Source organism: Ursus maritimus, unplaced genomic scaffold (assembly GCF_017311325.1).
Source record: "Ursus maritimus isolate PB19 unplaced genomic scaffold, ASM1731132v1 scaffold_10, whole genome shotgun sequence".
NCBI classification, from domain to species: domain Eukaryota; kingdom Metazoa; phylum Chordata; class Mammalia; order Carnivora; family Ursidae; genus Ursus; species Ursus maritimus.
In genome coordinates this window covers 76,787,542-76,812,326 of record NW_024423344.1, presented here as the reverse complement: position 1 = coordinate 76,812,326, position 24,785 = coordinate 76,787,542, and the positions used below count along the sequence as shown (strand labels likewise).

Sequence of the window (24,785 nt, the reverse complement as noted above, 5' to 3'; positions counted from 1 at the left end):
CGTTTAAAGAAAAACCTCAGTAGATGTGTGCTGGTCCAGTCCTGGAGTGCTTCCGGCTTCTCAGAAGGTGTCCGTGTGCCAGTCACAAATCACATGTGGCTTTGCTCTAAGCTCTTCACAGACACAAAGCTGAGCAGAGGGCTGGGGCCCCGGGTGGGAATCCTGCCTCTGTGACTTGGACAAGGCATTCAGCTGTGGGGACCTTGATTTTCCTTGGGAAAAGGACCTTGTTGTGGGGAGCCTCGATTTTCCTCCTTTGTAGAATTAAACTGATAAAAATGAGCCACCTCCGACGTGTCATGAGATTGGAAGGGAACGATCATCTGTGTCAGGGCTTCGCAAGCTGGAGGGTTGTTGGACTCATGTCCTTATTGACCGTCTGTACCTGTGCCCTGATGAGCTCATGGGCTGTGCTTGTGAACTGGCTTCTCTGTGCTTCGGGAATTTCCAGGGAGAGCCCGGAGTTGGTCTACCAGGACTCAAAGGATTGCCAGGTCTTCCTGGCGTTCCTGGCACACCTGGGGAGAAGGGGAACATCGGGGGACCAGGTGTTCCGGGAGAGCATGGTGCTATTGGCCCCCCAGGCCTTCAGGGAATCAGAGGTAACTTTTTTTTTTTTTTAAGATTTTTATTTATTTATTTATTTAGAGAGAGAGAGAGCAAGAGCAAGGGGAGGACAAGAGGGAGAGGGAGAATCTCAAGCAGACTCCTCACTGAGCGGGGAACCTAATGCGGGGCTCAATCCCACAACCCTGGGATCATGACCTGAGCTGAAATCTGGAGTCCGACGCTCACCTGACTGAGCCGCCCGAGGCCCTGAGGTGACTTCTTACAGACAAGTCTAGATGGCGGCAGGGGCTGGGCCCGTTTCTCTGGTGTCCACGAAGGCCCTGTCAGGTGCTCTGTAAATGTGTGTTGAGTGAATGATGGAAATTGTAGGAGGCTAGAGCTTACGGTATTGTGTTGTTGTGGTTTATCGTGTGGGTGGGGAGAGTATGTTATGAGACGTGCTATGGTCTGAATGCAATTTATTTACAATTTCTCCCCATCCAGGTGACCCAGGACCGCCTGGATTACAAGGTCCCAAAGGAGCTCCAGGAGCTCCTGGAATTGGCCCCCCCGGAGCGATGGGCCCCCCTGGAGGACAGGGACCACCCGGGTCCTCAGGTGATGGGACACTCTGCTACAGTTACTGCTTGCCCAGAGCACGCTAACAGAGGGGACAGGCCATCAGGAGGCTGCGTGGAGTGGGGACAGTTACTGCTTGCCCAGAGCACACTAACGGAGGGGACGGGCCGCCAGCAGGCTGCGTGGAGTGGGGACTAGTGCTCCCTCGTGAATAAAAGGGGGAAAGGGTGATTCTGCTTTGTGGAAACCGGTCTAATTGTTCACTGAAATGAAAAGTGGTAGGTGTCTTTTTCTTCCTCCCACTGAACTTGGTTTATGGGCCAGAGAGCCTCCCCTTTATGTATCTACAGTGACATTTTCATTTAATTCAAAATGACTGGCGTCCCCATCTTACTTTTCCATGGGGGGTTATTAGTAAGTTGTGGATACTGTAAACTGACTGGTCCACGGCTAGGAGCTGCCTTTGCCTTTAGTGACCGGTCCTAGAACTAAGACCATGCTGGTGGGCCAACAAGACGATCCCCAAACACGGTTGAAAAGTAGCTAACGTTGGGTGCAAACACTGCAGACAGGCCTGGGGGTGCTGGCAGTGGTGACTGCCGCCCCCTGATGGCAGAGAGGTGGGCTTGGTCTCCAAGCCTTGTCCCCCCAGGACTGCCTCATGGCTCCAGACGCCGTCACCTGGGATGGTGGGAGCATCCCGGCCCCCAGCGCAGGCATGCATGCTCATGTGCCTCCTGCAGAAAGCTCCAGCGGACCCCGGGAGGGTGCCCTGCAGAGCTCCCGGAAGATCCTGCTAACTGCTCTTGCTCTTCGCCCCCCAGGCCCTCCCGGAGTGAAAGGAGAGAAGGGCTTCCCCGGATTTCCAGGCCTGGACATGCCAGGTCCCAAAGGAGATAAAGGGTCCCAAGGGCTGCCTGGCCTGACGGGACAGTCGGGGCACCCTGGTCTTCCTGGACAGCAGGGCACACCTGGGGTTCCTGGGTTTCCAGGTAAATGATTTGTGAACTCCAGCCCTTGTCTGTTCGTGACCCGTAGCATCTGTAGTCAGCATTCACAGTCCTTCCGTCTGGCCACAGGTCCCAAGGGAGAGATGGGCGTCATGGGGACCCCAGGGCAGCCTGGCTCACCGGGACCAGCGGGCCTGCCAGGATTACCAGGAGAAAAAGGTAGGGAGCGGGCATCTCTAGAAGAGCCCGTCTTATGGCTATGTCTCCGTGTCTCTTGGGAACTCTGGAGTGGTTGTAGTCACATTTCATTGTAAGAGGTGGAGGAAAGAAGTCAAGAAGGTCCCATAAGGGTTGAGAAGACCTGCTCCTCCGGTGGGAGCTCCTGGTGTGCAGTGCATGTGGGAGCAGGGCCTGTACTCTGCCCAAACCTGACAGAGGACAGGTTTTCAGCTGTTCCTTATGGTGCATTTGAGTTTGTTTGTTTTTATAGAATTGGTGGGAATCTTCAGTCCTACAAGATCACAGGAACCGAGTCCTTAGAATCAAATTAGCAAACTGGGCAAATTTACAATTCTTAATTTTTATTTCTCACCTTGTTATTTGAAATTGGTCCAAAATATGTTTTTTTAACAAATTGATTTTGTGAGACATAGAAATAGTCATTTGTTTAGTAGAATAAGAAAATCCCATTTTATTGTTTTGTATCAAACAGACACGATGAAGTTCCTTAGGAAAGAGAAAGTGTAAAGTATTTAAACCGATAATAAGCAGAGTGACATATATAATAGAGTCATTAGCAAATAATGAATTCTGAAAAATGGCTCTACTGTTCCCTTCCCGGGGCCAGATTCTGATGGGTAGCTCGACACTCGCCGTGTACCGCTACTTTGTGCTGCCTGTGGATAGGCTGTGCGTCTTCCTACCTCCCTTAGCAGAAGTGCACACCGCGTCGCTGCCTCTGAGACCTTGGCCATATTTCACCGGCGCCTTCTCTTTCCTGTGCAGGGGACCACGGCTTCCCGGGCTCCTCAGGGCCCAGGGGAGACCCCGGCTTCAAGGGGGACAAAGGAGACGTGGGTCTCCCTGGCAAGCCTGGCTCCATGGATAAGGTGGACATGGGCAGCATGAAGGGTCAGAAGGGAGACCAAGGAGAGAAAGGTGAGTGGACGGCGGGTCGGTGGGGGGCGGGGTAGAGCTGCGTGTCTGACCAGTGGTATAGCTCTGCACGGGAATATGAACCCAGCCTGTGTTTCTGCGACAGTTGGCTGTATACGCAGACGTGGGTCCTCATCACCTTTTTTCTGTGATATGCAGGACAAATTGGACCGACTGGTGATAAAGGATCCCGGGGAGATCCTGGAACCCCAGGAGTGCCTGGAAAGGATGGCCAGGCGGGACATCCTGGGCAGCCAGGTATGGGGTGAAGTTCAAGTTCCCCACACAGCAGGAGCTCGTGCTAAGGACGTGTCACCTGGCACTTTTCATAGGCATTAATCTGGTGGGTTTTTCTCTGTTATCCTAGGACCTAAAGGTGACCCAGGCATAGGTGGAACCCCGGGTGCCCCAGGACTCCCTGGACCCAAAGGATCGGTTGGTGGAATGGGCCTGCCAGGTACATTGGATTCGGATAAGGGGTCTTGTTTCTAAAGAAAAGACCGTGCCTGGACTGGTGGGACAGGCCTGTTGGAGGGTACGCATCTCCCGAGGGCATAATCCAGGCACACGTGTCTTTTACCCCAATGCACAGCTTCAGTTCTGTGTGGTCTCCTGCCTCAGGATCAATGGCACTTGGCTGACACAGTGACCACTGCTAGAAAAAAAATCACAGTTCAGTAAAATAAAACAAGGGCTGCCTACCGTCCCCTTTCGATTACCTCCAGGTGACTGTCCACCTGGCCACCATCTCCCGGTGCGGTCTGGTTCCCTACACGTCTGGGCCAGCCGCTAGCACCCTGTGGTGCCAGCCTGGACGAGTCCTCTGGGCTCCTCTGCCCCAATCCTGAACTGGCCCCAACTCTGCCAGCAGCTCCCGTGAGGAGGCGGGTGAGAGAGAGTGCTGGCCTCAGGTGGGTCCTGGGCTAGCACCTCTCAGAACCCGCTGGGAAGGGAGAGCCAAGGCAGGAAGCCGGCCTCTCTAGCCCTACCAATGCCTTCACGAGGGGCCTGCTCGCCCCCATTTGACACAGAGACATCTAGCTTGCTGTTTACACCTGTTTGTAAATAGGTCTGCATACCAGCGTGTTATGAGACCAGGTATGCATTTCCCCTCGACAGCCCGCCTCACGGCCCCTCTGATTCTTCTGGGTAATGTGCACTGATTGTAGAATAAAGAACGTGAAGACGTTTGTTATACTGCTGCCAAAGTAAATATGCCAAGGAGTTCATGCATTTCTTCTCTCTCTGTAAAATGATGGTCTCTAGAAGACAGGACAGACACTTCCGGTGTGGCACTAACGTGCTGTGGGCACCTGGTGTCTGCCCGCCTAACTGAGAGTTGGATAAATCAAGGGAAACAGGTTCTTTTACCTTGTTCTTGCCGGCCATCAAGGTGCCTTGTTATTTGGAATATTAGCGCCTGCTAATACATTCAAGTTTCAATTGTCTGCGTTTATAGGGACACCTGGAGAAAAAGGTGTGCCTGGAATCCCCGGCCCGCAGGGCGTCCCTGGATTACCGGGGGAGAAAGGAGCAAAAGGAGAGAAAGGGCAGGCGGGCCTACCTGGCATTGGAATTCCGGGCCGTCCCGGGGACAAGGTAACAGCCTCCTGCTTGGAAACACCCCCTCCCGGCCATCTGAGTAGCTCAGCACATTAAATCACTCATAACACAGAACAGTGTCCCCCAACTTACTCTAAGTTGTTCCTCCTGCCTTCTGTCCACCACCCTTCCTTGGGAAGAATCGAGAGACTGTTGGAGAGGCAGGGTAGCAAGCTCTCATGGGCTGGAAAGGAAGGGTGAAGAGGACCGTGGAAAGTAGAAACAGATAATTGGCTCTTTTGTTCCAGGTTTCCCATTTGTCCTCGTTTTTCAGACGTGGACTTTGACTCTTTGCTAGAAAGCTGGAAATGGAATTCTCCAGGGTAGCATTAATGGCACCAAAATGCGTACTGTGATCCAGAAGGGGCCCCCAGACCTATGTCTGGGGACAGATATAAAATGAGTGGGCCCAATGTCTCCTCACAGGGAGATCAAGGGATCACAGGCTTTCCGGGGAGTCCTGGAGAGAAGGGAGAAAAAGGAAGTGCTGGCATCCCAGGGGTCCCTGGCTCCCCAGGCCCCAAAGGATCACCGGGGACTGTTGGCTATCCAGGTAGGTGAGCCGGGCCTCTTCCCGAGCTTGGGTTCGAAGGTGATGGAAAGACTCAAACTGATGGCATTCTGGTGTCTTATGTTTCCCATTAGGAAGCCCCGGGTTGCCTGGAGAAAAAGGTGACAAAGGTCTCCCGGGATCGGATGGCATTCCCGGCATCAAAGGAGAAGCAGGTAGAGACCACTTTTCAGAATGCAGACAGGGGCCTGTGGGACGAGGCCAGGGGCCCTCCCTCACGGTGGCGCATCGTGGACCCCAGAGTGTCCCCGGGTGGCCCAGCCCTCCTCGTTTCAGATGAACAAACCATGCGTAGGGGGTTCGCGGGGTCTTTCTGAGGTCTGGCCACCAGTTAGGAGCTAGGACCAGTCGCTGAGCTGACTGTACAGCTAGGTCCAGTTGGTTCTAGAATCGGTTTGTGTGTCGGCCCATGTACATTCCTCGGGGTTGATGTACATTCCTCGGGGACACCAGGAGTGCTGTGGGTAATGGCTCCCTGAAGGAATGTCCGGAACAAGCGTCTTGTGTGCAGAGCCAGTGCCATGAGAGCATCTGTGCCTGACTGACTGATGTGACTCTTCTCTCTTAGGTCTTCCTGGGAAGCCTGGCCCCACGGGCCCAGCCGGCCAGAAAGGGGAGCCCGGCAGTGACGGAATCCCAGGGTCAGCGGGAGAGAAGGGTGAACCAGGTATGCCCTGCTCCTGCTCCCTTTCAGGACCAGATGCTCCCCTGGGGTCAGCATGTCTCAGACTTCCAGTCCGTGCTGTGTGACTGGGGCTGGGCACAAGGTGGTCACCGCATGCATCCTTACGGCTCTTTGAACACTGATGTGGACAAGGGGAGAGGCTTGGATAAGAAGAGGGGCAGGGGAGGGAATTTATCCCAGCAGTAGTCATGGCCACCTGCCCTGAGCTCCCAGTGGCACATGAGAGAAAGCCAGAAAAAGCCCAGGCTCTCCCTCCTCTGCCTGGCATTCCCCTCGTTAGAGAGATGGTCCTGGGAACATTGCCTGTCCCCCAAATCTGCTCCTGTCACTCACAGTGAGGGGGGGCCCACAAGCTCTGACGATGAGAATCAGGTACATGGTAGTACTTGTGTGTAGCAAGAGGGTGACCCTGAGTCAGGGGGCCAGACGTGCGGAATGTCGCTGGAGAGGGGCATGCGGGGGATTTCCTGCGCTCAGGGCTGACCTCTTTCTAAAGTTCATTGTTTCGTTCTGTACACATTACATTTATATTGCGTGCCTTCATTTCCTTACAGCAACAATTCATGAAATGCCTCCACACCTCCTTTCCCCCACTTTCATCTTCCTTCACGCCCCTTGCTCACGTGTGTGGGCTTCCCAGCGTTTACTGTCCGAAATGTCTCGGACTCTCCCTGCCTCCCTCGAGAATGGCTGTTAGTTGGACGGTCATCTGAGAAAAGCTAATTTGTTAGTCTCCAGACAAAAGGGGAAAATACGTACTTATTTGTACAGATCGTTTTTGTGCTGACAGGTACTTAAGAAAAATGCTAAATGATACATACCCAGTCCAGGGCCTCTCAGCACAACTGTGGGAATGGGATTTTCCTCGCACGCACGTGTGATGAACTGATTTCCACATATCCTATAAAGAGCATATGGTATTGGCACACACAGTTGGCGGTGTTTTGTGCTGTACGTGCAGATCAACTGTTTTAGGAAAGGTGGATGTGACTTGTTACCCTTAACTTACAGGTCTGCCCGGAAGAGGATTCCCAGGGTTTCCAGGGGCCAAAGGAGAGAAAGGTAACATTTGTGAAACACGTTCTTCCTTTCCCACTAAAGGCTGACGCACGCGGTGCCAGCAGAGTGGGTCTCGCGGTTGCAAGGAGCGGGTGTCAGGTGCTGGCCCTGGGTCGGTCTCATCTGTGCCTGCTTCTGGCCCCGACAAACCACCATCTGGTACATTGCCCTTCGATTCACTGTCTTCTGAAAAAGCAAGACAAGAATCACAAGGAGGGGCCTGCGGTCAGTTTGGGCAATGACTCTGTTTCATTCCCTTCTTACTTTTTCTTAATAACCTTGAAATCATCCTGGAATTTTGGTATTTAATTAGCAACTTTGGAGTAATATGTTGGAGACTACATTTCAGGGATTTTTTTCCCCTACGAGTTCTTACCTTAAAATACTTTAAAAAACAGCCTATTACCGTGTTTCTATCATTGACATACAATGAAGTACACATATGTAGAGTGTGCCATTTGGTAAGTCTTGGTACACACACACACCTGCGGAAGTACCCCCACATTCAGGAGCGTGAACGCGTCCATCACCCCAAAAATGTCCTAGGCTGCTCTGTCGTGCCCGGCTTGCCCTTCCTGCCCCGCTGCCGTCCCCAGCCACCCACTGGTCTGTCTTCCGGCCCTGTAGATTCGCTTGCATTTTCTAGAATTCTGTATCGACAGAATCCTCTGTGTTTTACTCTGTTTAGTCTGACTTTTTCCGCACGGCATCGTTAGCTTAAGAGTCACTGGGGCGGCAGCCTGTGCCGGTCCCTCACTCCTGTCTCTCGCTGAGCTCTGTGGTGTGGCTGTAACGTCGCTCGGTTAGTCACTCACCTGTCGGCCGGACCGGCCCTTCACTTCGCAGTGCGGCTGCCTGTGCTTGCTGCTGGGCTGGCCTTCCAGTGACGCTGCGGCAAAGCGCTTCTGGAAGAAGTGTAGAGGGGGCGCCTGGGTGGCTCAGTCCGTGAGGCATCTGCCTTCGGCTCAGGTCCTGATCCCAGGGGCCCGGGATCAAGCCCTGAGTCGAGCTCCCTGCTCAGCGGGGGTTCTGCTTCTCCCTCTGCCCTTCCCCTCGCCCCTCGTACTCGCTCACTCTCTCGCTCAAATAAATAAATAAAATCTTTTAAAAAATGTTAGAAGTATAAAGAATGATAGTTGGGCTCTTGTATTCTAAGCTTACTTTTTTCCAGACCGACCGTGATTGGAGTCTGGTCTGTTACTTAGTAAGGCAGAGGGAGGGCACACGGCTCTGTTGTCCCTCCGATGCCTTCCGGAAGCCGCTCGGTCCTCGTTGCTGTACCGTGGTTTCTCTTTCCCTGCCTTTCACCACCGTCTCAAACTGTTGTTGTTGTTTAGGTTCAAAGGGCGACGTGGGTTTCCCGGGACAAGCCGGCAGTCCAGGCATCCCCGGATCCAAAGGAGAGCAAGGATTCATGGGTCCCCCGGGGCCGCAAGGACAGCCGGGCTTACCTGGAACTCCAGGCCATGCTGTGGAGGGGCCCAAAGGAGACCGGGGCCCACAGGGTCAACCTGGCCTACCAGGTAAGGGTGTCTCACCAGGGTCAGAGCCAGGACCGACACAGAAGGCACAGACATGCACGAGTGTGAAAGAGGTGGACATACTTCAGTCCTCAGTGGAGTTCTTTACTTAGAGGTTTGCAGTATTGGCTGCAGCTGAAACCGCTTCAGATATCTGGGGACCTTGTTGTTTGGCCTCCGCTGGGTCACTGCCCCGGCCCCAGGTCCTTTCTGTCAAGGAATAGTAGATATGACAAGTGATTAGAGGTAGACTAGACATTATTGGGAGAGACTGGAGCACAGATGTCACCCATGGTGGCTTTATGCCCAGTAACGTCCTGGCACTCCCCGCCCCCGCCCCAGACAACTGTGTGGCAGGATTGTTTGCTGAGGTTGGGGCGTCCCTATCAGCGCTTGCTGCCCGTCGAGCACATTCTCCCTTCTGGGGCCGGCAGGGTTTCCGCAGGCTCTCACGGTGCTCTGCAGTGTTGTTGCCCCTGGTGGGGACAGTTGGGTGGAGATGATGACAGCCAAGCCCGATGATGCCTGCCCATAAAATCACCCTCTAACCCCACATGTGTGACTTTTGTCTCTCCCATTAGGGCTTCCGGGACCTATGGGGCCTGCGGGGCTCCCTGGGCTCGATGGACTCAAAGGTGATAAAGGAAACCCAGGTTGGCCGGGGGCTCCTGGAGCTCCAGGGCCCAAGGGAGAGCCAGGATTCCAGGGCCTGCCTGTGAGTTGTCCATGTGTCCGTCTTGTGCATGAACAGGATCACAGAGCCGTGCGTGTGCATGTGTGTGTGCGTGTGTGTGTGTGCGCATGTGCATACATGGGTGTTCCACTCTTGAATCCTCTCCGGAGGGGCTGCTGCTCATTGCTGGTCGTTGGCCGTCTTCCCTGACATCACAGCAGCCTATGAGCACATTCTTTCCAGTTCAGATTTGTAAGACCCATTACAGGGAACGTTACAGGGCTGGGGCTTGCGGCTCAGGGCCTGGGCTAGAAAATCTGTGTACGCCCTTGATGTGAACAGCAAGCCTCAGCAAGAGAAGTCCACGTCCTGTTTCTGGTGCTGTAAGCGGCTGTGTCCGTGTACCCGTCCAAATGTGTACGCACATCGATGTTGGTGCGTGTTTTCATTGTGACACCTTTTCATAAGGTGAAGCAAAGAAACAAACACAGGTGAGAAACAGTACGACGAGAAAGGAGCTAGAGGTGGAAGTATTTTGAAATAGCCAGAAAATGAGATAATATGTTTAAAATACATGAGTGACGCCATATTTATAAAGAAAAATAGTCCTCCTTTGGTTATGGGTTTCCTTCTCTCCATATTTAAAATCACTTTTCGGATAAGATATCAAGCTAACTCTAAAGAAAATGCATTATGCCTGAGTGTTTGGAGGAGAGTTTCCAGAAGGTAGTTTGGCGCTGAAAGATTGATATGCGTGCACCTGCTCTGGGAGCCGACTGTGTAGATGGACAAGGGGAGGAGGCGCTGGGAAGGAAGCAAGTTGTTCCAACTTCCAGCTTCCTAGTGTAGACATGCATAGGGATTTCTCATTCGTTTTGCATCGCTCAAGAAAGCACAGGCACCGTTGGTTCACAGAGCTCCTTTGTGGAACGCTGAGGGTCTGCCCCAGCCTCCTGACTAGCAGGTTACTTGACAGACTTACCATTTCCTGAGCATTTCCCAGCTGACATTCTCCTTGTGTGTCTAGGGGATTGGTGGCTCGCCAGGGATCACGGGCTCCAAGGGTGATATGGGGCCTCCAGGAGTGCCGGGATTTCAAGGTAAGACTGTAAAGGAGGTGCTGCTTGAAGGCAGAACCTGACCACTGGGCCTTTCACATAGTTAGGCCGGCCTGGTTACGGTGCAAGACATTGTTCTCTTCCAGTTAAATGTGCTATTTCGTGCTACGGCAGCCCGATTTGTATCATCCTATGAATGGCTGTATATAGACGCTGATTTTCTTATTAAGAATCAGCGGATCATTTGCACCTTGATTGTGTATCAGTAAGAAATCATGGATTTGGGGCATTCGTTAATTTATTAATGTAATAAGTGAACATTTATTGGGTGCCTCTCGGCTTCTGGGCACGGTGAATTTTACTGCTGAAGGAGATATATGTTAATGACAGGTGAATAAAACCAGTTCTCAGCCTGCAGGCATCTTGGGGTCTCTTTGGGGACATGTGTGAACCGGATTGTGGCCAAAAACAGGATCATGTGCCCCTCCACTGTTTGTGATCATTTTGTAGTTTGTTGTATGTTTGGAAAAATGTGACTTCTAAGTTCTAGAAAGAAGAGTTTCATTGAAAGTATTATGCAGCTGACCAGAAGTAATGTTGTTTTCTTCCCCGAGAACAAACTGGAAATATGTTCGCTGTGTGTGTATATGTGTATACATGGGTACATATGTACCTAGGTATGCGCGTATGTGGACACACATGGAATGGGCACACGCCCATGCACGTGTGCAGGTATATGTGTGTGCCGCCCTGCATATGTGTACCCATACTTGCATATCGTTGGGAATTCTGTGCAAACGATGTTCTTCTTTCCTCCAGGTCAGAAAGGCCTCCCTGGCCTGCAGGGAACGAAGGGGGATCAAGGTGACCAGGGCTTCCCTGGAAGTAAAGGTAGGAGCGTTTGCTGTGCTGGTGGGGCCTTACTGAAGCTTTGAACTCACGGAGTTAGGGAGTTTGGTTTTACAGATGTGTAAGGCTTGAGTATCATTAGGAAACAGTTGATTAAAAATTCGTTGGTAGTTTGTCAGGACATTTATGCGATGTGTCTTGAAAGTCAAGCTTGTTAAATCTAGGCGGTAAATCGAGAGGAGAGAGGAGGACAGACTCAAGATTCACGGCCCGCAGGCTCTGGAGGCGTACAGCCTGACCACTTAGCTGTCCTCGGGAGGAGCTCGGTCTTGCGTGGACAGGCTGCACGGGAGCTGGGCAGCAAGGAGTCCTGCACGGGGAAGACTCTTCCTCGGCTTCTCCACCGTCGCGGTGTGCGGCGGATCCCACACCCCAGGGCAGTCTCGGGGGGAAATGGTTTAAGTACAGCCAGCAACCCGTTCTAGCTTCTGCCGGGCCGACCATATTTGCAGGGCCATGTTTAATTTTCAGAATCATGCTTCAAGAGAGAGACTGAGTAGTGCAATGTCAGGAACAAAAGAAATGGGGAAGATGTGTGGAGGGCAGGAGAGGACTGGGGATGTTTGTCTGAAGCGGGCGGGGCTGGTGCCGACCCAGGGCCTCCGCACACTCCTAGCTGCTGGGGCCGACCCAGGGCCTCCACACACTCCCAGCTGCTGGGGCCGACCCAGGGCCTCCGCACACTCCTGGCTGCTGGGGCCGACCCAGAGCCTCCGCACACTCCTAGCTGCTACTCACCTTTCAAGGGCTGTCGTGCAGAAAGGTTAAATTTATGTGCCATTGGAGAATGAAGGCCCATGGTTGTCATGTACGTAAGGCCGATTTCAGAGAAGTGCAGGAAGAAACCTTCTAACTGCGTACGTTGCAGCCCTCCTTGTGCGGGTGGGCTCCCTGGGAGGGACGGAGCTTCACCTGGTGGGCTGTACAGGTGAGGGCCGCACGGTGGCTGTCGGGGATTCCAAAACTGAGCGGCCAGTTTATACTAATGACCCTCAGCCTGAGGAGTCAGGATTTTACGTTAAATACTAGAAGTATGTACGTACATGTATGTCTTACAAAGATCTGTGACTTGTGTTTTTGATACTGATTCTGAGAATTTCTGAGAAACATTGTGTTGGGATTGGGTTTCATGTTGGGCTCTTCTCCCATGAGCGTTGACAGTGGAATTGATCAATGGCACCCCTGATTTCCGCAGGCCTTCCCGGTCCCCCGGGCCCCCCAGGACCCTACGACATCATCAAAGGGGAGCCAGGACTTCCTGGTCCTGAGGGTCCCGCAGGTCTGAAGGGGCTCCCAGGACCTCCAGGCCCCAAAGGACAGCAAGGTAAGAATAGCTGAGCTGCGAAGGGGAGGTGTGGGGGTCAGGCGGGCTTTCCTTCTCACGTGTGGGGCCTCTGGGTGGTGACTGTGTAGACACATATTTGAATATGACTTTCTTACTTTCCTTCAATGGATATCAAAACCTAATGGAATTTTTGAAGGGACTGAAAAAGCCAGGACAAAATACAGGAGAAGCTAGAGGAATGTACAGTTCAACACATCTGTGCTCGCTGGGGAACCCATGGGCTGCAGACACAGAGATCACCTTTTCCAGCGAGAAGATAAGGGATGGCGGGAGGCATCAGTCTAGAACCATGAGAGTGGGCCCTGGCAGTGGCCCAGAGGCCCCAGCCAGCTGGCAGTTCATGCCTGGGGTTCCCAGACACCTGACCTAGAGCTTTCTGCCTGCCTAGGATGAACACTCCCTATTGCGAAAGCTACCGGTGAGGGTGGCTGGACGATAAAGGGGAAGGGAAACTCTTCAGCTGAGAGGACGCATCCACAAAAATAAGTTTAAGACCCGCGAGTAAAAGGTGCACATGAAAACAAAAATCTATCCACATGGGCATATCTGCTGCATAAGAATTACTTGAGATGCGGGAATATGGCCTGGGGGAGATGCTTGAGAACACGAAAATGTGTCCCAGCCCTCCCCCTCCCCCTCCCCCCACGAATCTGCCTTTCCCAAAAATGTGCGCCAGACAGTAGAAGCGAGCACCCTGGGGAGCTCTGGAGCAGAGGGCGGAACGTACGGCCTGGGAATGCGGGTTCGGCCCACGCCCTGGGGGTGTGAACAAGGTCCCGGGAGGAGCTCTTGGCTGTCTGGGAGAACTTTGTCACTCAGCTGACTGCCCTAGGCTGGCCGCCCCGGAGGCCAAAGACATTCCAAAAGGGAAGAAAAAGATACAGCCTGCGGCGCTGCAGGACCAGGGCGCTGCAGGACCAGGTTGCGATTCCCTTCCCTTTCTTGTAGGTGTGACGGGATCTGTGGGCTTACCTGGACCGCCAGGTAGTCCCGGTTTTGACGGCGCCCCGGGCCAGAAAGGAGAGACGGGACCCTTCGGCCCTCCTGGTAGGTTTGCTGTGGCCTTGACCCAGTCGCCCTCTACCTGCATCCTCAGGTTTGAAGCAGGAGGCTCCGGTGTGCAGAACCCTGCAGAGTGGACTTGAAAACGTTACTTGTTTTTTGATTTCCTTTTTTTAAAGAGGAAATAAGGTCTTATAGGGGAGCTAAAGGGTTGTCATCATTTTTTTCTGTGTGGAGAGACAGATGCTGGTGCAGCACAGTGTTTCCAGATGTTGTTGAAAGATGCCAGCAGGGCTGGTCTGTGGTCTTCTGAGCGGGGAGCAGTCCGTGGCTACAGAAATTCCGTGTCGGCAGCAGACGAGAGGAAGTAGATATGATGCCAGTGCTGGCCACAAGGCTGCTGTCCGGCACGGGATGCAGTGGATCTGCTCCCCGAGGAAGCCAAAACTCAGCTACCCCATAATGACTGAGATGCTGAAGGCTGAGGGCATCGACTGGAGGGGCCGGGGGCCCAGCCCAGCAGAAGGGCCGCAAGCAGCTTTGCACGCAGTGTAGTGACCCAGGGGACAGCAGGACTCAGTGCCGGCACCCAGCCCTTAACCGCCCTGTTTCCATGCGCCATGCTGGGTGGCCTGCCGTGGAAGGGAATACACCTTAAAAGGAGGTTTTGTTCTAAAAATTCTGTGATCTTTCTCCCTTAGCAGAGCCCCAAATGTTGTCTGAGTGACACGGTGTTGAATGATGTCATTTATTCTACTTACTCGTGTATTCCTTCTCACGTTTCATTTACCCATTGGACTCAATTTTCTGAGCATCTGCTCTGCACCCAGCACTGTGTTTATAAAGCATCTCGGTGGTCTTTAGAAAGCAGAAGCTGGGGCAGCACAGAGGCGGGTTGCCGTACTCAGTCCTCCTCGAAGCCTTTCCAGGGAGCCTCTCTGCAGCCAGGGAAGCTCATTTCTCTCCTGTCTTCCAGGTCCACGAGGGTTTCCGGGCCCGCCAGGCCCTGATGGGCTGCCAGGATCCATGGGTCCCCCAGGCACCCCGTCTGTTGATCATGGCTTCCTTGTGACCAGGCACAGTCAAACAACGGATGACCCACAATGTCCTCCTGGGACCAAAATTCTTTACCACGGGTACTCCTTGCTCTACGTGCAAGGCAACGAACGAGCCCACGGCCAGGACTTGGGTGAGATGCTGGGGACGCTTGTGTTCATGAGACACAGAGTTGTGGCGGCCCAGGCGGCAGAGCTGTATTCAGCCCCGGTCCTGTGTTCAGGGTGCCACAGTTAGTGCAAAGGGCGCCTGATTCTGTTTCCTTCCCTCCTTACAAAACGAACCAGCAAGTTCAGCAGCTACCACGTTACTAAGGGAAGCCAAGAAAATGTAAAGAATCTTTGAAACCTTTTAAATTCATATAACTTTTGATCTCTTCTTCAAATTATCAAGTAGGTCAAGATTTCTGGAGTACATACTTCACAGTTAGCATTGAGATTCTTAAAATAGGGCATTTTTACTGGTGCTCTTTCTAAACAATGTGCACGTTACCCTGTCCAGCATTTCTCTGCACCCTCCAAGCTCCGTCCCTCTGTTTCCTTCAGAAGGCGGCCGCTGGCTGTCATTTCTCCAGTCCCCTCCAGACATCCTTCACCGAATTTGCTTAATGACACATGCACCTAACTGACGTGGAGCTCGGAAACAAGCAGCCCCTAGAAAGGGAATCTCGGCATTTTTGGCAAAATAGTCGTTAAAGACCTCGTCCAGGTGGTTACCGGCCATCGTACAAGGAGCCACCTGGTCAATTCCTCTTGGAATTCAGTTTTATAAAAAAGTGCTCTCCTTTAATCAAAATATCCTACATAATTCTTTATAGTTTTCCTTTTTGCCTTGATCACTTTAAATGTAATCTAGTGCTTATTTACAATCACACTAGTCTGCGTGTGTATTTACTTCCTCCCTTCTCTTTATAATGGAAAACATTCTTATTTCCATTGTGATGGGTACATTGCATGAAGGCAGGCTGATTATAAAGCTAGCCCCTGACGCTGTCTCCCCCCGGCTCTAGGCACGGCCGGGAGCTGCCTGCGCAAGTTCAGTACGATGCCCTTCCTCTTCTGCAACATCAACAACGTGTGTAACTTCGCCTCCCGAAACGACTACTCCTACTGGCTGTCCACACCCGAGCCCATGCCCATGTCCATGGCGCCCATCGCCGGGGACAATATCAGACCATTTATTAGCAGGTGAGTCGGACACTTGTCAGAGCAGACGTATAATTGAAGGAGAAAGAGCGATCGTAGTCCAGGCAGAGGTCGTTGCTGTTTTTCTTTCATTTTTGTCCCCAAAACATCAACCCATTGCTATTCAGTGTATTGATTGTGATGTCAGGCTTTTGTAATGCAAGTCAGCCATAAAATCATTTGCTATGAAGGTTAGCTCTCGTCTTTAAAATGCCAGTGCAGTGCCTTGGAGAGGTCATGCCCAGCTTTGGGGCAGAATTCCTGCTCCATGTGAGTCACGGGGGTAGCACCTTTCCTCCCGTGAAGGGATGCCCCTGGGGTCCTTGGCAGCCACTCGAACCGTGTTCTCAACTTTGTTTTATCAAATAATTCTCTCCTTTAGGAGCCTTTTCAGGTTTTTTCCTTCTGAATTGCCCACCACCATGAAATTTAAGAATTTTTTTGTTATTTTTAATTGTAGTAAAATAGACATCACATAAAATGAATCATCTTAACCATTTCTAAGTGCACAGTTCAGTGGTATTTAATGCAGGAACTCAACTATGCGTGTGAGGTGGTCTCGATGAAATTGTAATACCATAGACATGCTGTATATCTGTGCCTTATACACAAAAAGATGATACCGATTTACTGTATACAAAGAAATATATACATATTAAGATTTCTCTTATACTCTCCCACCTCCACCACCTTCTGCTCCCTTAGGATGAAGTCTCACTGATGCTCTTGTGTCTGACCGAGCAGCTTCCCAAATCAAGTGCTTTCCACACTAATTAATGTCTGGAGTATGTTTTCAGGTCTGCCTGGTAGGAAATAAGGGGGGAAATTGAAATTATTATGACTGAGAAATACACGAGTGTCCTATTTTTGCTTCATTCCTTCCAATTAAAAACTGATTCCTTAGCTCTACTCTAATGGAAAAGTGGCAACGCTGTGAATTCCTCTAAGAAGCTCTTCTGTAGTTGTACTTTCTGACGCATAAGATCATAAGGAATGAACAGAATAACAAGGCAGACGAGTTTGCCCCAGGGAAGTGAGAGTGAGGACTCACTTTAGCCTTTCTGCATTCCCTCCAAAGAACCAAGCGGCTTTTGACTAGGAAGAAAGAGCTGGCAGGGTCCTGTGGTCAGAGGGCAGAGGGAGCAGGAAGTGCGTGCCGAAGCCGGCCTGGGGCTCTGACCGCTCTGGCTCCGCGTGCACACACAGGGGCCGCAGGTCCCGGTAGATCCCGTTCATACTGAGGAACGGGTACCACAGAGGAGGACCCGGGGCGGAAGGGCAGGGAGATGCCCTGATAAATAGGAAAACCATAGGTTTTCTATGGATTTACACGAAAATATCTCCTGATAGCTTTCTTTGATGTTTCTTTTGAGCTATAAGAAAATTCACTTTATGGGTCTTAAAATGGGAAGAATGGTTCCTTACACTTTCGAGTGGCCCCTTTCCAAACAGTTATTTATGTGTGTGAGTGTCTGAGACTTTCTGTGCGGAGCCTGTCCTCGTGCAGAACCCTGTTGGCTGCACCAGAAGGAAAACTAACCACCTTTGTGTTTTTCTTCAGCTTCCCTTGGATACCAGGTAGAAAATTATTATTCGTGTCTGTCTTGCTGTTTACCTCCTTGATAAAACTGCCCTTTGACCTTGATTTGGTTGAGGGAGGGCCTGTGGCATGTGTTTGCAATATCCCCAGATCAGGTCCCTGAGAAGCCTGTGTCTGAGATTTGCTGTTCCCTGTGGACCCCTTACTTGCTTTCAGTAAGACCCCCAGCCCGGAAGCAGGGGCTGCGTCAATGTCAGCGTTGTACAGTTTGGCTTTTCACGTCTCTGGTAACTGACTCACAGCGGCTCAGTGTGGAGGGACCTTACCAGTCATGTCCCCCAGCCCACTGCTCCCGAAGCCACACTGTCCGTCTCTCCCTCCCTTTGGAATAGTGCTGCCCACTTCCGGTCTCTGAGCATGTGGGTTTCCGTGGTTACTGCCACTCCCTGGTTGCACAAGGTCTCAGGACTTCTGGGTTACTTTACTTGGGGGAGCTCTGAAAGCTTCACCTTTAGAGTTAATAACACAAAATCCTTCCTGTGAAACAGAAAAGCTGGCAACTTCTCTCCCTTCATCCTGAGAACAGGGCAGACATTTCTGGCTTTCTGCACACATGAGTTTGCACAAGCTGCTGATTGTTTCATTGTCCTGGTGGCAAGACCACCGTCGTGAGAGCAGGGGAGCCGCGTTGTGGCTCCGGCTCTCGCTGGGCTCTCTGTGGCCTCAGACTTTTCAGGAATAGCTTGGGCGGGGGTTGACTGTCTGAATTTCAAGGGGCCGTCCGGCTCTTCCCCTCCGTGTCCGTGTGACCGGCTGGTGTCAGGAGCACCTTCTCGACGAGCCCCTGGCCTGGAGAGCGCCTGACATCAAGCACCGTCCGCCACGCTCTATTTCTGGCTTCTGTGTCTAGCAGACAGATGGTGGCAGATGTATAAGGCCAATTTCAGTAACTGTTGTTTAACTGAGCCTTTTAATTCATCCGCACTTGTGTGAATAAAATAGAAAATTGCACACACACACACACACATCTACGGAAAATCGGATGACTAATTTAGGCCTCTACCCGTTCCCCATCCATTTTCATGCAAATGTTCCAACATAACTAGGTGTAATTATTAACACCATTTATAGTCATTTATCAGCATTGCTAACACTCTGTTCATTTTGTGACTTGAATGTAATTATGTGACTGCTGGTGTTTAATTTTTTTTTCTTTTATAAAACGTTATCCTGCCATCAAAGGGTTCCCGGGCCGGTGGCAGGTCTGAGTCAGAAGAGTGTGTGTTGCTTTAGCTGGTTGCTGGGTGTGGGTCCGCCTGGCTCCGGAGGCACCCATCCTGGAGGGGGTTCTATGGGAGGTGCTCCCGCCGTGTCCCACTGAGCGCCCTGCCCAGGCCAGGGTCCCGCCGCGGCTCTGCTGGCTGCGAGTCTGCAGTGAGTCCAGAGCGGGCTCACAGGGACATCCAAGCCCAGATGCAGTGTTTGTTCCTTACTCCGTCACCATGTAGTTCTTCTGCTGAAGATGATTCTCAGCTGAAAACAAATGGCTGAATTCCGGAAGTGGTGGCACTTGGGTTTCACCTCTTGTGCCTCTTGTGTTAATTCTTGTGTCTCACGTGTTAATTGTGTTTGCTGAAATCCATGCTCCCTGTTGAAAAATCGGAAAACACTGGAATGCACAGAGGAGGAAACGCATGTCTTCAGTCCCCCAGCCCCTCTGGGAGATGGCCACGGTTACAGCCTGGCCTTCTGATGGCCCCCTTCCCACAAAGCAAGTCCCCCAGCCCCTCTGGGAGATGGCCACGGTTACAGCCTGGCCTTCTGATGGCCCCCCCCCCTCCCCGCAAGTCCCCCCGCCCCGCCGGGAGATGGCCACGGTTACAGCCTGGCCTTCTGATGGCCCCCTTCCCGCAAAGCAAGTCCCCCAGCCCCTCTGGGAGATGGCCACGGCTACAGCCTTGCCTTCTGATGTCCCCCTTCCCGCAAAGCCGATGGTTCAACAAGTGTTGGATGTGGGTATTCTAGCACTGAGGGGGGCTTACACAATCAGCGACAGGGCTCCACACCGCCGGGTCTGTCATAAGCACGAAGCTGGATCAGACCACGCGTGCGCAGAGGACGGGTGGGAGCACGGAGAAGAGGAACGACAGGCACAGGCTTCGTCCCACGCTGTCCCTGCGGCCGTGCTCAGGGCGTGTGCTCTGTACCTTCCAGGTGCGCGGTGTGTGAGGCGCCAGCCATGGTGATGGCCGTGCACAGCCAGACCATTCAGATCCCGCAGTGCCCCAGCGGCTGGTCCTCCCTCTGGATTGGCTATTCCTTCGTGATGGTGAGCATTTGAGGAAACTCCCCGCGCCCCTGGCAGAGCCGCCTGCTAAGGCCCCCACCTCCTCCCTCTGCGCCCAACTGTCAGTTCTCGGGCTCCCGACCAAAGCCTCTCCAGGAGCCTGGCCTGCTCCGCTGCAGACAGCAGCTGTTCCAGCGCCTGGCCAGAGCCCGCCTCCTGCCTCTGGAGCGGCTGCTCTGGAACTGGGTGGTGGGGACGCCATGTGAGCTTTCCCGGAGTCAGAGCATCTCCCCAGGAGGAGAGGAGATGTGTGCACATTCAAGCAGCTCGCATATGCCCGAAGCAGAAGCATTGGGGTGTGGGGGGTGGAGGTGGGGGCTCGCCAGTGTGCGGGAGTGCGAGGGCCCACCCCCTCCTGCGGGGAGATGCTGCACTCCTACCACTCGGCTGTCCCGGACACCAGGTCCCCGATGTTCCCACCCCAGAAACGCCAGTTAAAATAGGAAACATGACACCTGTTTGAGACCCCACGGTAGCTGCTTATTTGACCTTACTGCCCCGGTTTAAAGTAGCGATTGCCTGTGTGAAGGCTCTGTACCCGCAAGGCCAGGTCATAGTGGGTGACCCCCAGTAAGCGGCCCGCGGGGCTCCTTCTGGCTCACCACAGACCCCGCCCGTCCTCACCATCTCAGGTGCGGTCACGTGGACGTTTGGGCCCCTGGAGGATCTTTAGTCCACTCTGTTGACAGGGAGAGGGGCTTCATAAGTTCTGCCCTTAGTCATCGCGAGTGCAGGAGGAATAGCACAGCCAGGAGAGCAGTTCTCGAAGTGCTCGTGTCTGCACGCCAGTTTGGTTGTGAGGTTTCCTGGGCGGACGAGGCTTCAGGTAGACTCTTCAGCAGGGCCAGAGACTTGGCGGCCACCCAGAGATGCAACAAGTGCTTCCATAACTCTAAAGAATGCGTGGTGGCTGCTTTGTCAAGAAGCCGGAGATCAGGACACCAGCAATGGTGACGTAGATTGAATTTTTTAACTCCATAATCATAAGAAAAACTAGACGGAACCTCATTACGACAAAAGTGGCCCCTGGCCCAAGGAGTAAAGGAAAGCATTTTGTCACCATGACAAAGATCTGAAACAATGATTGCCCCTAATTTCCCCAAATCAAGAGGAAAGCAAAGTAATGGTGTCCAAGAGAATGAGTGCTCCATCCCTTCCGAGTCATTGGGGGCCTTGTGGGGATGTGGAGGGGCTCTGGGCTGGCAGTCTGGAGACCCCTGTACTTATTTCAGCTTTGCCTTGAAACTGGGACCATGGTCAGATCCAGAATGTTCTAACTAGCATTCTCCAGTCCTCATCTGGGAATGGAGGGTGTTAGCTTTGTCCTCAAAGGGCTCTTGTGGCTCTGAAATTCTCGCATCTGAAACAATAGTCATGGCGATTTTGGAGTGTCTTGTCTCATTTTGGATTGTTCCTCTCGGTCCTGGTTTCTGAGCACAGGTTGACCCTCCTCGAGCCCATTAGACCCAACTGCATTTCAACAGTTACAATAATGGTTATCCTTTTCTTTCTCTGGTTTAAATTGTTTCTCTTTTCAAGGAAAAGGAACCGATGATTGTTCTTTACCTTATAAAGGAACACATAGCATCTAATACAGGATTTTAATTATCCTCTCTAATTTTGATTAGAAAGTTTGATTTCACATCTCTTGGTTCCAACATCATTTACACATTTTGGCTATTTCGTCTGTCCCAAGTTAGAGGAGGTTTCAGCATCTCAAACATTGTGAATAGCGAGGACAGCATTTCTTTAAATCCTGATGCGCCTGGGCTGGCCATGTCCTATTAGGGGAGGACCGGTGGCGGAGTTCTGGTGTGGGGTCGCGGGCTGCCGTGCTCTGCGTGTGGCGCAGGGACCGGCTTGCAGGTGGAGGGTGGTGTGGGCACGAGTGTGTTTCACGGTGACCTGCCCGAGGCTTCTCCGCGGGGCTACCCTGGTTCCTCGCCGGGCACCACGAGGCCCCGTCTGTGTGGCGGGTGGAGACCTGACTCACGGCTCACGTCTGCTCCGCAGCACACCAGTGCCGGTGCTGAAGGTTCTGGCCAAGCCCTCGCGTCCCCCGGGTCTTGTCTGGAAGAGTTCAGGAGCGCGCCATTCATCGAGTGCCATGGCCGTGGGACTTGCAACTACTATGCGAACGCTTACAGCTTTTGGCTTGCCACCATCGAGAGAAGCGAGATGTTCAAGTAAGTCGGGAGGGCCCCTGTGCGGCGTCCGGATCCGTGTTCCTTCCGGTACAGAGTGTTAAAGAGGGTTCTGAAACGCTAATTAGGAATGCGTCTTCCACAGGCAGTGACGAGGATTCGGTTCTGTTCTGTGTGGACAGATAACTGCGGTGCACTTCAAAGGCAGATCTCAGGTCACAGGTTCAATTCTTTCATTGGCTGAAGGACTACGGAAGAAAAAAGGCCATTTTTCATTTTTGTAGATGGATTCTCTACAGTGTAGTTGGAACACCTGGCTCTTCCAACAGAGCATTTAAAAATACGTACTTAACAGTCGGCGAGGGAGGGGAGAGCATGTGCTCTCATAGCAGTTGTGATGCTGACTCTCGTGTGTGTGTTGGGTCAGTTCTGAGGGACGTGACCAGACTATTTGTGAGACCCATGAAAATAAAAATTAATTTCAGCCCAAATGCACCGGAATCGATAGGGAAGACCTTCCCCTTCTTTTCCATCACGATTTCACCGTTGAGACAACTGCCCTGGGTGACTGCTGACCTTGCTGACCTTGCCGCGGAGCCCAGTGCGGTCGGGATGGAGAGGAGTGCGTGACGAGCCCTCTGTCCTTTGTGCAGCCCCTGCTGGGCCGGCGCAGGGGCCCACGAGCCCAAGCAGTGACTGTCACTCCCCAAATACGTACCGCTCCCCCTGGAGATGCACCTTTCTGTCTTTGCCTTTTCAGAGAGAGTTTTGTGGAACTCTTCTGTCAGCCTGTCTCTCTCTTTTTTTTATAATAATATTTTTTTTATTGTTAGTCACCATATAGTACATCCCTGGTTTCTGATGTAAGGCTCGATGATTCATTAGTTGCGTATAACACCCAGTGCACCATGCAATACGTGTCCTCCTTACTACCCATCACCAGCCTATCCCATCAGCCTGTCTCTTCTTAAGTTAGATCATAAAAGGCAAAGCAACACTCTCTCAACTCGTAATATTTTAAGCACCAAAAAGTACCAGGTACTTAATGGGTAGCTTACAGGAGACTTTTCAGGCAACTGGAAACTTGACATCAACTCTCGGGTTAGAACTTAACCATCAGCTCCTAACTGAGCACTTGGGTGTATCAGGTCCTGGGCCTTCCTTTATAGGGTTAATAGGTAATAATGGGTTGGTTTTCTGGTTTTTGTTTTTGTTTTTTTTTTTGAACCAGCAGCCTGGCACAATGGACTAAAACAAAAATTAGATAAGATTTCATTATTTCAAAAAATTAATTTGGGGGTAATAAGATTTTCACAGAAGTTGCTAAAATCAGCAGCCCTAATTTTAGGATGTTACTCTTATTATATGGCTGCTTTAATTTAATAGAATTTGGTTAGAGCCAACTTCAGATTAGTCTTCACCGCTCTAATAGTCAAATTACGGTAGATTATCTAGGATCAAGGAAGCATTTGGGGCACTAAATGTCTCCCTCTCTGGCCTCCAGTCAGACTACCTGCATATAATCCAGCAAAAGCTTATAGAAGTATTTCCAGGTCTAGTTAATTATCCTGGATTCCTCATTTATTACCCCATTCAGCCAGTGTGTAATGAGCACTTACTCTGTGTGTGAGGGGTTGCAGGGAAGATATCGTCTTCCGCTGAGGAGTTTATGATCTGGTTGAGGAGAGAGGATGAGGGGGAGATGACAGTCGTAGGAGGTGGGGTGGCGCAGGGGGCGAGGCTCAGCCTTTGGAGCCCAGCAGATGCGGGATGGCTGTTTCTGTGCCCTCCCCGGCGTGCACTTGCGCTGCCACCAACCTCACGGCCAGGGATGGGGGTGCACGTGATCGCGTGCCTCGCTCCCCTGCTGTGAGCGCGGCTGACACCCAGCACCGTGTCCGCTCAGTCGGGGCGAGCCGGGGTCGCTGTTCGTCCCGGGCTGGGGCCCCCTCCCATCCAAGCCCTCGGAGATCTCTGGGGCGGGGGGAGGCCCGAGGAACTGGGCCACCTCGCTGAGCCGTGGGGCTGACGGCCGGTTTCTGTGTCGTCCCGTAGGAAGCCCACGCCGTCCACCTTGAAGGCCGGGGAGCTGCGCACGCACATCAGTCGCTGTCAAGTCTGTATGAGAAGAACGTAATGAAGCCCGGCCCTCCGCTAACGTACAACATGGTGCTACTCCCTCCTCTTCCCATTCTTTTTTTTAACAGCAACGAACCCTAGAAATATATCCTGTACCTCACTGTCCAGTATGAAAACCGTAAAGTGCCTTATAGGAATTGCGTAACTAACACACCCTGCTTCGGTGGCCTCGACTTGCTGAAGGAGAAACAAAGGCCGTGATAAGCTGTCATAGTGACATACCAAATGGCACTTGTGATGAAATAAAAGTCTAAGTCTGTCCTACGATCCAGTGCACTGATGCGTAACATGAGACCTCCATCAGGAGACCAAGGGTGCTAGGAGGTGTGCGGGGCCTTCCGTTCTGTTTGAATGCCCGTTTCACTCTTGTGTTATAACAGATGCAATTTCACCCCCGGATGGGATGTCTGTCTGTGTCACTGTCGAGCTGGGTCTGTACAAACGGCAGTCATGTAACCACGGTGTTTTGGAGCTGTGCGTGGAATGGCGGGCTCAGCAGCCGTATCTTCCAACCCCCAAGTATAAATTTAGGTCTTTCTGCTCTGTGTGGTACTATGCAGCTGCTTTTGCAGAAATCACGAATTTCCTGTGGAATAAAGATGGTCCAAAAGTAGGCAGAAATTAAATATATATATATTTTAGTAATTTATATAGATGTCAGCAATTAGGCAGGTCAAGTTTCCGTTTCATTTCCACTGTTAAAATAAAGCTTACATAG

At 52.1% G+C, this 24,785-nt stretch overlaps 1 protein-coding gene across 1 annotated transcript in view; it reads left to right on the top strand.

Annotated features, from left to right (window-relative positions):
* The window catches only part of COL4A1 (collagen type IV alpha 1 chain), a 139,304-nt gene extending 114,973 nt beyond the window's left edge, over nt 1–24,331 (top strand). The window contains exons 30-52 of the mRNA XM_040624541.1: nt 452–602; nt 1,054–1,167; nt 1,953–2,120; nt 2,208–2,297; nt 3,084–3,236; nt 3,393–3,491; nt 3,601–3,690; nt 4,693–4,832; nt 5,262–5,388; nt 5,481–5,561; nt 5,975–6,073; nt 7,103–7,153; nt 8,488–8,673; nt 9,252–9,385; nt 10,371–10,443; nt 11,221–11,292; nt 12,506–12,634; nt 13,604–13,702; nt 14,634–14,846; nt 15,723–15,900; nt 19,652–19,766; nt 21,798–21,970; nt 23,984–24,331. Coding sequence (XP_040480475.1) covers nt 452–602; nt 1,054–1,167; nt 1,953–2,120; nt 2,208–2,297; nt 3,084–3,236; nt 3,393–3,491; nt 3,601–3,690; nt 4,693–4,832; nt 5,262–5,388; nt 5,481–5,561; nt 5,975–6,073; nt 7,103–7,153; nt 8,488–8,673; nt 9,252–9,385; nt 10,371–10,443; nt 11,221–11,292; nt 12,506–12,634; nt 13,604–13,702; nt 14,634–14,846; nt 15,723–15,900; nt 19,652–19,766; nt 21,798–21,970; nt 23,984–24,065 — 2,817 coding nt within the window. The 3' untranslated portion in view covers nt 24,066–24,331. The remainder of the gene's footprint in view (nt 1–451; nt 603–1,053; nt 1,168–1,952; nt 2,121–2,207; nt 2,298–3,083; nt 3,237–3,392; nt 3,492–3,600; nt 3,691–4,692; nt 4,833–5,261; nt 5,389–5,480; nt 5,562–5,974; nt 6,074–7,102; nt 7,154–8,487; nt 8,674–9,251; nt 9,386–10,370; nt 10,444–11,220; nt 11,293–12,505; nt 12,635–13,603; nt 13,703–14,633; nt 14,847–15,722; nt 15,901–19,651; nt 19,767–21,797; nt 21,971–23,983) is intronic.
* Nucleotides 24,332–24,785: the final 454 nt, after the last annotated feature.